The 13157-nt window shown below is 64.3% G+C and overlaps 1 protein-coding gene across 3 annotated transcripts in view; it reads left to right on the forward strand.

Moving 5' to 3' along the window:
- The first annotated feature begins 1050 nt into the window (after positions 1-1050).
- CASKIN1 (CASK interacting protein 1) overlaps positions 1051-13157 on the forward strand; it is a 33474-nt gene continuing 21367 nt past the window's right edge. For 2 of the 3 annotated variants that reach the window (XM_054843655.1, XM_054843656.1), the window contains exon 1: positions 1051-1255. In XM_054843655.1, the coding sequence (XP_054699630.1) occupies positions 1162-1255 (94 nt within the window). In that variant the 5' untranslated portion in view covers positions 1051-1161. Of the gene's footprint in view, positions 1256-1652; positions 1689-13157 lie in introns of those variants that run through there. The other variant, XM_054843657.1, reaches the window with a different exon arrangement.

Consider the following 13157-nt stretch of genomic DNA (forward strand, 5'->3'; position numbering starts at 1 on the left):
GCTTGCTTTGCTGCCCTGCAGTGACCAGCGTTGCAGTGGCCAGCTGGGTACCAACCTTCTGGACCATCGTGCCCCAATGTTGGTTTGCTGGAGTTGGGACCTCCGTAAGGCTTTTAGACAGTAACTCGTCTGGGAGAGCAGAAATTTGGGGGTGATTTTGTGCGGGTGATGGCTGTACTCTGCACTGACTGGGCACCATTAGCACATTAACGCCTTGTCTATTGCTGGCCTCATTTCCCCAACTGGTTCGTCAGCATCCTCAGCACCCTCCACACCTTTCATGTCTCAGTCATTTAAGCCATAAAAAAGCAGAAGAGGTCCAATGTCACCGGCCATTGTGTCTACAAAAGTGGAAAATTAGGCAGTAATAAGGGCTTTATTTAAAGAAATTGAAAAGCTGCTTCAGCCTGGTTCCCATTATCAGCCACTACAGGATGACGGTCGGTGACTGCAATGGGGACAATGTCCCCGTCCCGCCGCTCTGCCTGGCCATTACAGTCACCCCGGAGCGGGGCTGGGGAGCACGGGGTGCCCCGGGTGGGAGTCTGCGGCCCCCAGCCAGTCTGCAGCCCCGGCTTCTCTCTCCCGGGGGGCACTGCCGCCCCCGGGGTTTTCCCGGTGGAAGAGGAGGCCCCGGGCAGCCTCGCTCCCCTCTCTCTCCTTCGGCTGCCGAGGCCGCTGAGACCCGCCAGCTCGTTACACGCCACGGCTGCGCGGCGGCGGCGGCTCCCGCCGGGGCGTCCCCCGGGCCCCGGCACCTTCCCCCGCACCGGGGAGGGGGGATCCCCCGTGCCCCGCCCGTAGGCACCGGGGCAGCCCCCGCCCTCTCCTCCTCCTCATCCTCCCCCCCCCCCATCCTCCCCCCCGCGCGCTGCCGGTGCGCCCCCTCCTCCCGGAACCTCCCCCCACCCCCCGCTGCCCCCCGCGCTCCCGGTGCGGCCCCCCCCGCCCCGCCGCGCCCCGCCCCGCCCCGGGCGCCCGCCGCCGCCGCTGCCGCCGCCGCCCCCGCCTCCGGAGCGGGCTGGGCGGGGGGGCCCGCGCCGAGCCGTGCCGTGCCGTGCCGAGCCGAGCCGAGCCGAGCCGAGCCGCCCGCCCCTCGCCGCGCCGCGGAGGATGCTCGGGCCGTGAGCCCGCAGCCGGCAGCCCCGGCGCCGCGGAGCCATGGGCAAGGACCAGGAGCTGGTGCAGGCGGTGAAGGCGGAGGACGTCGCGGCCGTGCAGAAACTGCTGCAGAGGCCCAAGCCCGGCAAAGCCAGTGAGTGCCGCGGCGGCGGGGCCGGGCCGGGCCAGGGGCGCCGCGGGGTGTGTGTGGGGGACCGGCATCGCAGCAGCGGGCGCGGCGGCTCGGGGCCCGCATCCCGCCCGCTGCTCCTGGGGCCCGGCCGGGATGCTGCCCTGCCCGGCCCCGGAGCATCCCCGGCCCTTCCCCGGTGCGGCGCGGCGCGGGCGGGCGGGGGCCGTAGACGTGCCGGGGACCCCCGGCGGCGCCCCGCGGTGGGGGGGGGGATGTCCAGCCCGGCGGGGTGGGGGGGACTGGCAGCGGCGGAGCATCCCCGGGCGTTGCACGGGTGCTCGGCGCTGCACAGAATCGCCCCGCCGGTCCCGGTGCAACCCCCGGCACGGGCGGGCACCGGCCGGGCTGCCCTTGCCCTGCGCCCGGAGCAGCTCCCGAGCCCCCGGAGAGCCGGGTCAGTGCAGCCGGAGGGTTTGGCCTGGGCACGGGTAGGGGGCTGCGGCCGGGCATCCAAGGCAGAGCTGGGGGCATCTGCGTGTGCATGAGTGAGTGTGGAGCGTGTGTGCACGGACCGTGCGTGTGTGCACCGGAGCTGCTGGTGTCCGCACACATTTGCATGTGTCTGTGTCTGTGTGCGTGTACGTGCGTGCCGGGTGTGCATGTGTGTCTGTGTTTGGGTGCGTGTCTGTGTTTGTGTATCGGTGTGTACCCTGGCATATGTGTGTTTGGATGTGGCTGTGTTGGTGTTTCTCCGTGTGGGGGTGTTTGGATGTGGCTCCACGGGTATCTCCCTGTGTGCATCTCTGTGGCTGGGTTTGCACATCTCCATGTGTGCACCCGAGTGTGTGTGTCCAGGCATGAGGCGGCAGGGGTGTATGTGTGTCTGTACGTGTGTATCTGTGTGTGTACGTGTGTGTAGCTCCATGAGTATCTGCTCTCTGTACGATTTAACTGCTATGTTGAGGCGTTCCACCCGGGACTAAATTATTCATGGTGCTGATGCAGATGCAGGTTTCAGGCCTGGTGTGCGGGGCCGACCTGGGGACTGTCCGTAGGCACAGGCAGGGACCACGGGTAGCACTTGTGTGGCACTGGGTCACTGGGCACACTGCCGCTTTGCCACTGCACCCTGTGTCCCTCCCTCTGGAGCCCAGCACTCCCCAAACATGGGCACCCCTGTGTCCCTGGAGCGATGCAAGACTAGTGCGCTGTCCCCCATCCTTGGTCATACTGGGATGTTCCTGGCCAAGCAGGGCCAGCGTGGCATCCCTCGTGTCCTGGTGGCAAGCAGGGCTGGCGTGGCATTCCCCATGCCCCACTGTAGTGCAGGGCTGGTATGGCATCCACCATGTCCCTGGTGCTGTGCGTGGCCAGTGTGGTGTCCCTGGTGCTGTGGCAGGGCTGGTGTGGTGTCCCCTGTGTCCCCAGTACCACCACTGCTGTTGCTGCCGAGGGCCTATGTGCTCCAGCCCAGAGCCCCCTTCATCCCAACATGCCTCAGGTGCTGGCACTTCCGTGGCCTCTCAGAGCGGTATGTGGGGACGGGGATGACGCCTGGCCTGTGCCCAGCACTGTCCCCCACACACCCCTCTCCAATCCCCGCTGGCCGGGGAGCACAGCTGGTGTTGCTGTGGCAACGGCCAGCGGTGCCGGAGTGGCACCACCTCCTCCCGCATCCCTTTCCTTCCCAGCCCTGTTCTGCTGCATCTCCCTTGCCGGCCGCTCTCCCGCTGCAGAGCCCTCCGGCTGCTGGGTGGGATGGCCACGGGGGCCAGCGGTGCTCCCTGTGCCGGGCTCACAAGCGAGGGACAAGGGGCACTCAGCGAGGCTGAGCCCGGCCAGCCTGGCATTGGGGAGATTCCTGCTGTGGGCCTGTCTGCTTGCTCCGTGCCCCAGCTGGGCTGCATGTCTCCAGCTCTGCCGGACCCCCTGGTGCCAGTGCCGGGCTGCTCTGGCGCTGTTTTCCCATGGGAGCTGGCTCTCCTGCCCAGCAGCAGGGCTGCGTGTGTGGCAGCGGGTGCCGTGCTCCTGGCCTGGGGGGTACGAGCACTTCTGGCTGTGGCAGCAGGGCTGGAGGAGCGCTGTGCAGTGTGGGGTGGGAGAGCACCGAGTCCCCATGCCGCGGCGTCCCCACGTTCCCCTGTCCCCTCCGCGTGCTGATCCCACGCGTGCCTCCGGCGCTCCCTGCGCTGCACGGCACCAGGAAGATTTGTAACTTAGCTCTGTTATCCTATTCATATGGGGTTTAATAAATGAGATTTTAAAAATCCCTGTGTGAATTAACACGAGTTGCTATAGCGACATGGGCCCCAATTTAGCGTGTGGAGTGTGAGTTTGTGGGGCCCGGGCCGGCCGTAGCGCGCACCGCACTCGCTTCCCGGGCATCCATAATTGATAAGGTTGTCTGAAAGTTACGCAAATCAGATGCAGGGATTTGGCAGCAAACTGTTTCCCTCCCTGTCCCCTCCTCCCCGGTGCTACCTCGAAGAATTGTAGTGACTTGGCGTTTTCCCCTCGGTTCCTCAGCTCAGGCACTGTGGGATGGGACGAGGCCCCAGAGCATCCCCAGTGGGGTCCGTGCCCACCGCACCATCCCCGTCCCGGGCACCTGGGGCTTTGGGCAGCGGGAGATGGGGCTGCGCTGTGCCACGCAGGGGAGCCGCTGTTCCTCAGCTGTGGCGTGTTGGAGCGAGCTGGCTCCTTCCCTGCCAGGCTGGTGCCACTGGTGGCTCGTCCGCTTTGGAAATGGCTTCTGTGTGGCACCCGCCAGTGCCGTGGGAGGGATCTCTAGCCAAGGGCCGGGCCCCTCTGCCCGACTTCTCCTGCTGGGCTGAGGGGCTTTGCAAAGTGCTTCCACGTGCGGCAGCTTCATGTGGCACAGGAGATGTCCTGGCACGTGGCCCCGTGGTGCCAGGGTAAGCACCCGGCGTGGTGGGGGCTGGCTGCAGCTCAGCTGTGCCGGGCTGTGTCCCGTGGGGCTGTGCTGCCCACTCCGTGCCTGGTCCTCAGTGCCATCCTGGTCCCCCAGGCTGCTCTTGGGGCTTGTGTCCCTGTATGACGCTGGAGCTCTGGGTACCTTGCTTTGGGACGCCCGGGGCTGGGTGAGCCACACTACCTGACTGGGTTCAGGAGCTGGGCACGGAGCCTTGCACCCCCTGCACCCTGCTATGCCGGGGTAACCCAGTCCCAGGGGATGTGGGTGCTGACGCACAGGCAGCTCTTGGAGTGCCCCTGCCCTGGCCAGGAGAGCCCCGTTCCCATGTTGCCGTCCGCACAGGGCTCTGCGTCCTGCCCTGCATGTTGCTGGCAGCAGCCCCAGCATTTTGGGGCTTATCCCAGCCAGCCCTGGTCCTGCCGCTATGCGTGGAGAGCAGGTCCTGCCCTACCCAGGAAGGGACCCCAGCCCTGCTGGCACCACCGGTGCTGTGCTGGCCCCACAGCTGCCTCCAGTCGCACCGCTCCTGGGTGCGGGGCAGGCAGAGCCTGCTACAGGTGAAAAAACCAGGACAGGAACCAGGCAGCTCCTTGGAAGGGTGCGCATGGTGCAGGCAGCGTGGGCAGCCTGCCTGGAAGTGGGCAGCAGGGAAGAGACCCCAAAGCTCAGGGGGCACCCCCAGGCTTGTCACCCTCTGGGGTGCTGCCATCCCATGGGGACCCATCCTGGGATGCAAGCAGAGCTGAAGCAGCCAGGTGGGATCTCTGCTTTGCCAGCGCTTCAGGATGCGGGGGCAGCAGGAGGCAGAAGCCAGACCCCTTGGGGACACGGGCTCCCTGGGCAGGGCCTCGCTGGCTGCCTCCTGCCCTCCAGTGCGTCCTCCTGTGCAGCGGCCAGTTAATTCTGGGTTTTTTTTGCCTGCATTTGATTGCATTAATAATCTCCTCTGATAACAGTATTTAATAAAACCAGGCTAATATGGCGCAGTTAGGAAATGTCTTTGACATTTTACAATTCAATTTCCATGCAGTAAAAGGCAGGGCAGCTGCAAATCCAATTGTGGTGCAGTGCCCAGGGCGCGCGTGGCCAGCAGCCGCCGGAGCTGCCCAATTGCCCCCGGCTCTTGGGTAACGCAGGAAACTTCCCTGGGTGGCAGCCGCCCCTAATGGCTCCTGCTGCTGCTCCCCAGCCACAGGTGCTGGGGCAGCCCCCTCCTTGCTGCAGGGGAAGCCCAGGCAGGAGGGGTGCGGACAGTGCTTGCCAGGACACCGGAGCCCCTGGGTGCTGCTGGCCTCCGGAGCCATTGGTGTCAGGCAGGATGTCTGCAGCAGGAGGAAGGGGCTGTGGGTCCAGATCCTGTGGCAGCTTGGCCAAGCTGGGGGCCGCAAAGGGGTGCTGGGCCCCTTGTGCATCCCCCGTCCTGTGGCTGGGCGCTGTTCCTGTGGCTCCCCCGATCCCTTCGGCATGGATTAAGGGGGCTGGCTGGGGCACGTGGGGCGATGCTGGCATGGGGCAATGCTGGCACGAGGCGATGTTGGTGCATCCCACGTCCCAGGTGCAGAGCCTGAGGGCCATCCAGTGTGGTGGTCGGGGCTGAGCAGCTCCTGTCACTGCCGTGCTTAATGGTATGTCAGCAGGTCCCTTATAAACTTCTTGGGGTTTCTAGCCCGCGTGTGAAGCCTTGCTCCCAGCAGGACTTGGCAGGCGGGCGCAGGCTGGCGTGTGCCAAGTTTCCTTCCAGAGGGGGATTATTACTCAGCCTGGGGTGACATCTAGTTATTTTACATTTTCTTGCCTCTCCCTCCAGCTGGGCTGGAGTTGTGGGTGCAAACCCTCTTCTGTCCCCCCACCTCCCCTGCTTCAGGGCCGGCCACAGGGTCCCTCCCACAGGGGATGCTGCAGAGGACCCCAGGCTGTTGGCCACCGCCACCGAGGAGCAGCAGGGCCATGGGCCGGTGGCTCCCCTCCCAGCTTGAGGCTCCCTTGCTGACCTGGATTTTCTCGAGGCAGTCCCAAATTCACCTGGCTTGACACCAATTAGCCCTTCACCGACAGTGGGTGGCCCCTCGTGCCCCAGGCTCTCCCGTGGCCACTGGCTACCGCTGTTTCCCACACAAGGACCTTGCTGCTGGGTGCTGCGGTGCTCCTTGCTGCCTGTGCACGGTGGTGGGATGATGTTCTCAGGGAGCAACCAGAGGACGTGGCAGGGCCAGGCTGCACCCAAGGGCGATGGTGCAGTGGATGTTTGGGGTGCCAGTGGTGCAGCAAGGCTGGGTGCTATGGGCACCCAAAGCCCCCCTCCACAGCTGCCCCCTTCCCAGCCAGCCCAGCTCAGTTTCCAGGCTTCTGGTTCCTCTCCCCTCCCCCGCTGCGCTCCCTTTAACCCTTCCCTCCCCTTCCCAGCCTCTGGGAAAGGTTGCGATCGGCCCGCTCCATGGCTCGGTACGCCTGGGTGCCCTTGGCCCCTTCCTGCTCCCTCTGTGTCCACGGGGCCCTGCTGGCAGCTGCACGAGCCATGGCGTGCTCGACCCCAGGTCGGTAATGCCCATGGCCGGCGGCTGTGCAGCACCGTGCCAGGGCACCAGGAGGATGCCGAAGCGGTGGAGGGTCCTTGGTGAATGTTGGGCCCAGGCACGTGGTGGGTGGGAGCTGCGGTGTCGCTGGCGGGGGGAGCGGTGGAGGGGACCGCCTGGCTCTGTGGTGATGCTCAGGGCTGTGCTTGCACGTGTTTGCCACGGCGCTCTCCCTCCTGGTGCTGGTGCAGGAGCGGTGTGTGCTGGGAGCAGTGTGTGCTGCCACACCGGGACTGGGCATTGCCGGGGCTGGGCACTGTGGCTGCCCTGAAGAGCCGGTGAGCCTCTGGCTGAATGCTGGCCATGAACCCGCTGCGCACTGCTCTTGCCTTTCGCAAGTGTTCAGACACTGTCAGGAGAGCGTCAGAGAACTAGTTTGCTGATATTTAATGGATGATGCTGTTACTGCCGGGCTGGGCTCCCACGGACAAGGAAAAGGTGTTGGGAAGCGAAACTCGCTCAGGAGCTCCTGGGCTCGTGCTGGCCTGCACGGACACTACTGCTCTGTCACTCTGCTCTGCTGGGCTGGCCACCGAGCTGGTGTGCAGCACCGATGTCTACCTCCACCCCGGGTTTCCATCCCGTTCTGCAGCTGGGGCACGTGGGACTCGCTGTCCTGGTCCCCTCTCCCAAGAGGAACGGGGATCAGCACAGCCCACCCGGTGCAGGAGCGATCCTGCCGGCGGGCTGGCTCTTTGTGCCGGGCTGAGAGGGATCTTTAAGCCATAATGAAATGTTAATAGTATTTTCTAACTCAATATGGGAGTAGAAAATGAGGTGTTTAACGCTGGGCTCCACAGCGACAGGAGCAATCGGCCTGAGAAATGGGAAGCCAGGGACGCAGCGCCGGCCTTGGCACAGCCTGACAGCCCCATGCTGCCGGGCCTGCGCCGGTGATGGATGGGTGCCGGTGCCCGGCGTGAGCCATCCGGCCAGGGAAGCACGGTGCTGGGATGGTGTGGGAGAGCGGCTGGCAGGGCAATGCTGAATCTGCCTGGGTCTCCTTGGGTCTCGCTGGCAAGGTCGTTGCCAGCCGCCTGGTGAGACCTGAGCAGATCAAGGTGGTCGTGGGGCTGGGGTGCTCTGCCATGGCCCGTTTCAGCTGGAGATGGAGTGGGTTGGAGCTGGTGCCCAAGCAGCTGCCACAGGCACATCCTGGGCACTGGTTCTCCGAGCATCATGCCCGCCGGTGGCTGGCTGCTCTGCACCCACGCTGCTCTGCCAGTGTGCATCCGTGTGCGTCTGTGTGCATCTGTGTGCGTGCATCTGTCTGTGTGCATCCATGTGCATGCGTGTGCCCATGTGCATCTGCCCTGTGCATCCGTATGCTCAGGGCCATTTCCGCTGGCCGCGTCGGCAGTGTCTCCTCCCTGGCCTGGCGTGGGGCTTGACGCTGGGGACGGCTCTCAGCAGCAGCGGTGGCAGCTGCCGGCTGATCCTTTCCAGATGCGGCTGCTGGGAGCCCGACTCCGCGCCGCCTCCTCACTGAGGCCCCCATAGGTTTTTAGTCCGTGGCTGCCGGAGCTGCTGGAGCAGACAAAGCAGCCGCTTGCCCGGCTCCTGCATTGCAGCTGGGCTGTTTACAGCGTGCTCCTCGCGGCTGTGCAGCTCCACAGCAGCTATTCTCCCGGCTGTCTCCACTCCAGCGTGCGCTGATCCTGGGGCTGTCTCTGACTAAGCCCCGGCTCCCGGCAGGGATGGGGCAAGTGGTCCTGCACTGCCCCTGCCAGGCCCCTTCCCCCAGTACCCGCTGTGCTGGGGACACTGGGACAGGTCCTGCAAGCCCTGCCCTTCCCTTGCAGCACTGCAATTCCATGCTGGGCTCCCGGTGCTGAGGGCCGTTGCACAGCATTGCCTGGCTGCACATCCACGTGCTGCCCATCCACCCCTGCAGTGACCATGGCATCACGGAGCTGCCAGCCCATGCGCCCACAGAGCTGCCCGTCGTGCCCATCCTGCCCGCAGGCACCGCTGGGAAAGCCACTGCAGTGTGGAGGGTGCAGGGGTGGGCAGGGCGCGCCAGCACGCATGGAAGCCATGTGGACAAGGACAAATGATGGCACTAAAGACACTGTGTTTAAAATAGACCCCAGGGCCTGTTTTACCCCTGTACGGTGCGGGAGCTCAGAGCCCAGTGCTGCAGCATCGCTTATTGCCCTCTTATTTATCTGGGCTGCCCAAACGCATACGTATGCACACGTGTGCACGTGGGCACATGCTCTGTGTATGCTGGGGAGCTCCCTACCACTTTCCAGCGATGTCTGGGCTGCAGCTGGGTTTGTGGGAGGCCAGATGATAGCAACTGTTAGTTAACGATGCTTTAAGATACACAAAGCTACGGGTCCTGCCCTGCAGGCCAGCATGGCTGCGTCAGTCCACTCAGGGCTCCCTGGCTGCACAGAGGTGGGGAGGATGGAGACAGGGCCAGGCAGGATCGTCTCTGCCCCAGGGTGGAAGCAAGTGGTGCCAGCATCTGCCCCTCTCTGCTCCCTTGTGCTGGGCAGCTTCTGCTCAGACAGAGGATGCCCAGTGACAGCTTTGCTGGGATGCAGACGGACGGGCAGATGCGGGCTGGTGTTGGCCCCAAGCAGCCGTGTCCCGTTCCCCGCTGTGGCAGCCTCACCGTGCCGGCGGTGACTCCTTCCAGCCAGGGTGATTACTGAAAATTACCTGTTTGCCGCCGCCCCAGCGTGGGGAGAGCAGGCTGTCAATTAAGGCTCCGTGGAAGCGGCACCAACACGTATTTCCGCGGAGACGAGGGTGGGTGTATGGCTGGCACCGGGCTGGCGGCAACGGATGCAGCAACGGGGCTGGTGTGATGCTTGGTGCCAGTCCTGCAAGGGCTGAGCATGGCGCCCCGTGTCCCACCTGCAGGGCCAGAGCTAGCGTGTCACTGCGCTGCCCGCACCCCTGCCCATCCCTGCTGCCAGCTTCCCCGCATCCTCGATTGCATGGGGCTGAGTCACCGGCATCCTTCGCGCGGCAGAGCAGCGTGGCACTGTGTGTTATTCAGGGGTCAGCGGGTTTGCCGGCAGCCCGGAGCAGGCAGGAGGCTGCTGGGACTTTGCAGGGAGCGACCCCACGCTGGGAGTGGGCACCTGCAGAGCCAGGGACTGAGTGGCTGAACCTCAAACCAGGGCTGGGGGAGGCTCTGGGGGGCTGGGGATGCCCCGGAGGAATCTGGCTGATGCAGCACCGGTGGTGAACGACTCGGCCAGGCTCCGCAGCACCACGTGGCAAAGGTCAGATGAGGATATGGCTTGGCGATGTGGGGAGAGCAGGGATGCTCACAGTAGCTGCTGCTGAGCACCGCTGCCCTGGCACAACGCTGGTGGGCACCGTGGAGTGCTGGGTCCCCTGGCCAGCTCCAGCCCCAGGTTTTTAGTGGGTCGGCTCTGCCTGGGGTGCACTCACATCCCTCGTTGCTGCCTGCCTCTGCAGCCTGCAGGGTCAGCCCCTCGTCCTTCTTTGGAATCAAAAAGTTTTGTCTTTAAAAAAAAAAAAAAATTACAGAGGAGTCCTTTTGCCTCTAGAAAGCTGTATTTAAGTTGCTTCATCCTGGCCCCAGGGGACAGCCCTGTGCTGCTGCAGCACCGTGACTCAGGCTGCCACAGCCTATTGATTTTGAAGTGCAGATTCCTCTGTTCCCCAGGGAAAGCTCCGTGCGAAGGCCGGGTGTCCAAAATGCCAGCAGGTGCACTGGGCACAGGGCCAGCATTCCCCAAAAGTGCCTTGGGATTTGGGGAGTGGCTTGTGATGGGCACCAGGGCACCCAGCTGTGGGTATCCAGCAGTGATGAGGTGTCCAGATGTGATGGGCAGTTGTTATCCAGCTGTGATGGGTGATGGGATGTCCAGCTGTGGTGGGCAGTTGTTATCCAGCTGTGACAGGCACTGGGGTGTCCAGCTGTGGTGAGCAGTGTGTCCAGCTGTGATGGGCACTGGCCATCCAGCTTGGTGGGTGTCCAGCTGTGGTGGGCAGTAGTTATCCAGCTGTGGTTACAATGGGTCCATCCCATCTCTGCCACCTCTTTGCCCCAGGCAATCCCTTGCCATGCAGCCAGCAGCCTGCGAGCTTCCCGGTGCATTATTTATACAGTCAAAATTGATCAGAAGATGATAACGGCTTCATTAGCATCTGAACATCGTGCCGGCCTTGGTGCTTGACACGACCTTGGCTGCAGGAGTACAAGCCTTTTGCTGTCTGACAGCGGTGAGGACTGGCTCCTCAGCATCCCCATCATCACCGGACTGAGCCGGGGCTGCTCTGGCCTCCTCCGTGGGGTCCCCACAGCAGCACATACGTGGGCAGAGCGCGTCGCCACATGCCCACAGACATGCCCTTGTGGGGACCCCACAGCAGGGACCCCATCCTTGCTGCGAGGAATAAGACCACTTGTGCCAGCGCTCCTCGTGTAGTGAGTGCTTGCAGTGCCTGTTGTTTGCGTGGCGCTCGTCAGCAAGGATATAATTAAGAGCAGCTATTTTGGATGCTTCCTTTATCCGGCAGCTCACGGCGATGCCGCTGCAGGGTCCTCTCCTCCTCCTCCTCCGAAATAGGCACTTGGCTTTCCCATGAATGTCTTCCCTCCAGATACTTGGTGTTGTCCTGCTTGTGGGGTTCTGGGGGTCCCCGTTGTGCTTGGGGACACACATACAGGGGTCCTGCAGCAGAGGGGGGCAGCAGCAGGGTTGGTGGGACTGGAGGGGAGGGGGACTGCTGCAGTGGGGTGATGGGAGGGATGGGAAGGAGGAGGATTTGGGGGGGGTTGCCCCAGCTTGTTCTCCACTGCTGCTGAGCTTGGGGGGGGGGCAGCGACGGCTTTCCCCTCATTAAGTAGATGTTGATTTAGCGGAGGCTGGAGCCATCTGCTCAGAGCAGCCGCCCTCTCCCTGCGAGCTGGCGCAGCGCTGCCGGGGGGAGCTGGGCGAGGAGGATGTGCTTCGTCAGCGGGGGCTTGGCCGGGAGCCCCTGCGCCCCGTCCGGGCATCGATCGCTGCTGGCGCTGCACTGGCTGCAGATGCAGGGTCTGGCGCACGGGCATGCTAACGGGTGCTGTGTGGACCCGCTGCCGCGAAGGGAGAGGAGCGCCCGGAGTCACTGAGGAGTCCCACTGGTGTGGGGCTGTGGCCTCAGACACGTGTGCAGGGACAGAGCTGGAGCAGCCGGGCACGGGGGGGTCTCCCCGCAGCATGCACTGGGATGCCCAGAGCAGCGGTTGGGCACGGGGGTCTCCCTGCGGTGTGCACCAGGATGCCCGGAGCACCTGCCAAGCATGGTATGGGGCTGCAGGGGGTCAGGGTGACACGCAGCCGGACCCTGGGGTCGGGCAGAGCAGTTCCCCATGCATGCTTGACCCTGCACGTGCAGCCGGCTCGTGCATCGCCTGCCATCGCGACACCCGCCCGGGGCCGTTGCTTCTGCGGGGCAGCAGACGCAGGCTGGCGCGTAGTGGGGGACGATGGGGCCAGCGAGGGGCTCGCTGCCCTGGCTGCGCACAGAGTGCTGGGCTGAATTCAAGCGTGCATTTAGCTACTGTGAGCCCTGCGTTTAAGTAAAGGCATTTCTGGGAGTAGTGGCTGGGCTGAGCTCCCCGCGGCGGTGTTTACTCGCAGCAGACGCTGTTTATAGTCGGTGTCTATGGCAGACGGCTGCGGCTACCGTTGCACACAGGAGTCGTGGGCTGGAGACGGACCCGGTGGCGCTGGGACTCGCTGGATCCTGCAGTGCAGCGCATCCCCCTTTCCTGGGGCCGGCGATGTGGTCCTGCCCAACCCTGCTCAGCACCGTCAGGCCCCTAAGGATGCTCGTGGGGTGCAAGCTGCTCTGAGAGCCTTGGGGGAAGCTGTGCTGTGGGGCTGGGGTGCAAGGGGAGCAGCGCCCAGGGACCCCCCCATGGTCCCACGTGGCACAACCATCACCTGAGCAGCCCATGGGGAGCAAAGAGGGGACACTGGGGTGTCCCGAGGGCATTGCTGGGGCTCAGGTGATCTGAGCAAGGGCCCCAGTGCTGGGGGTGCCACCATTCCTCTGTGCTGCAACGTCTGCCCGATGGTCCCGGTATCTGCCTCTGTGCAGGCAGGGCAGGACAGTGCTTGTGGGTGCCTGGTGCTCTCTGTCACCCTTCTAGCTATCGCGGCAGGGAGGACAGCCGGGGACACGCTCGGTGCCTGCTAGCAGCATGTCTGTGTGGGAGCCCTGCTCTCCTCCCTGCCGTGCCCTTTTGTGGCTGGTATTTTTAATTGGCGGTGCTCTGAGCTCCCTTTCCTCTCCCTTGTTAGTGGAGGAGTTTTCCTTGTGCTTCCCAGCCATTAACAAGCTTTCCCGCTGCCCCCAGACAGGCTGCAAACCCCACACTGCGGCAGTGGGGCTGAGATGGCCCCAGGCTGTGAATCCGGCGGCATGTTGGGGCACC

Source organism: Grus americana, chromosome 15, assembly GCF_028858705.1.
Source record: "Grus americana isolate bGruAme1 chromosome 15, bGruAme1.mat, whole genome shotgun sequence".
Lineage (NCBI taxonomy): Eukaryota > Metazoa > Chordata > Aves > Gruiformes > Gruidae > Grus > Grus americana.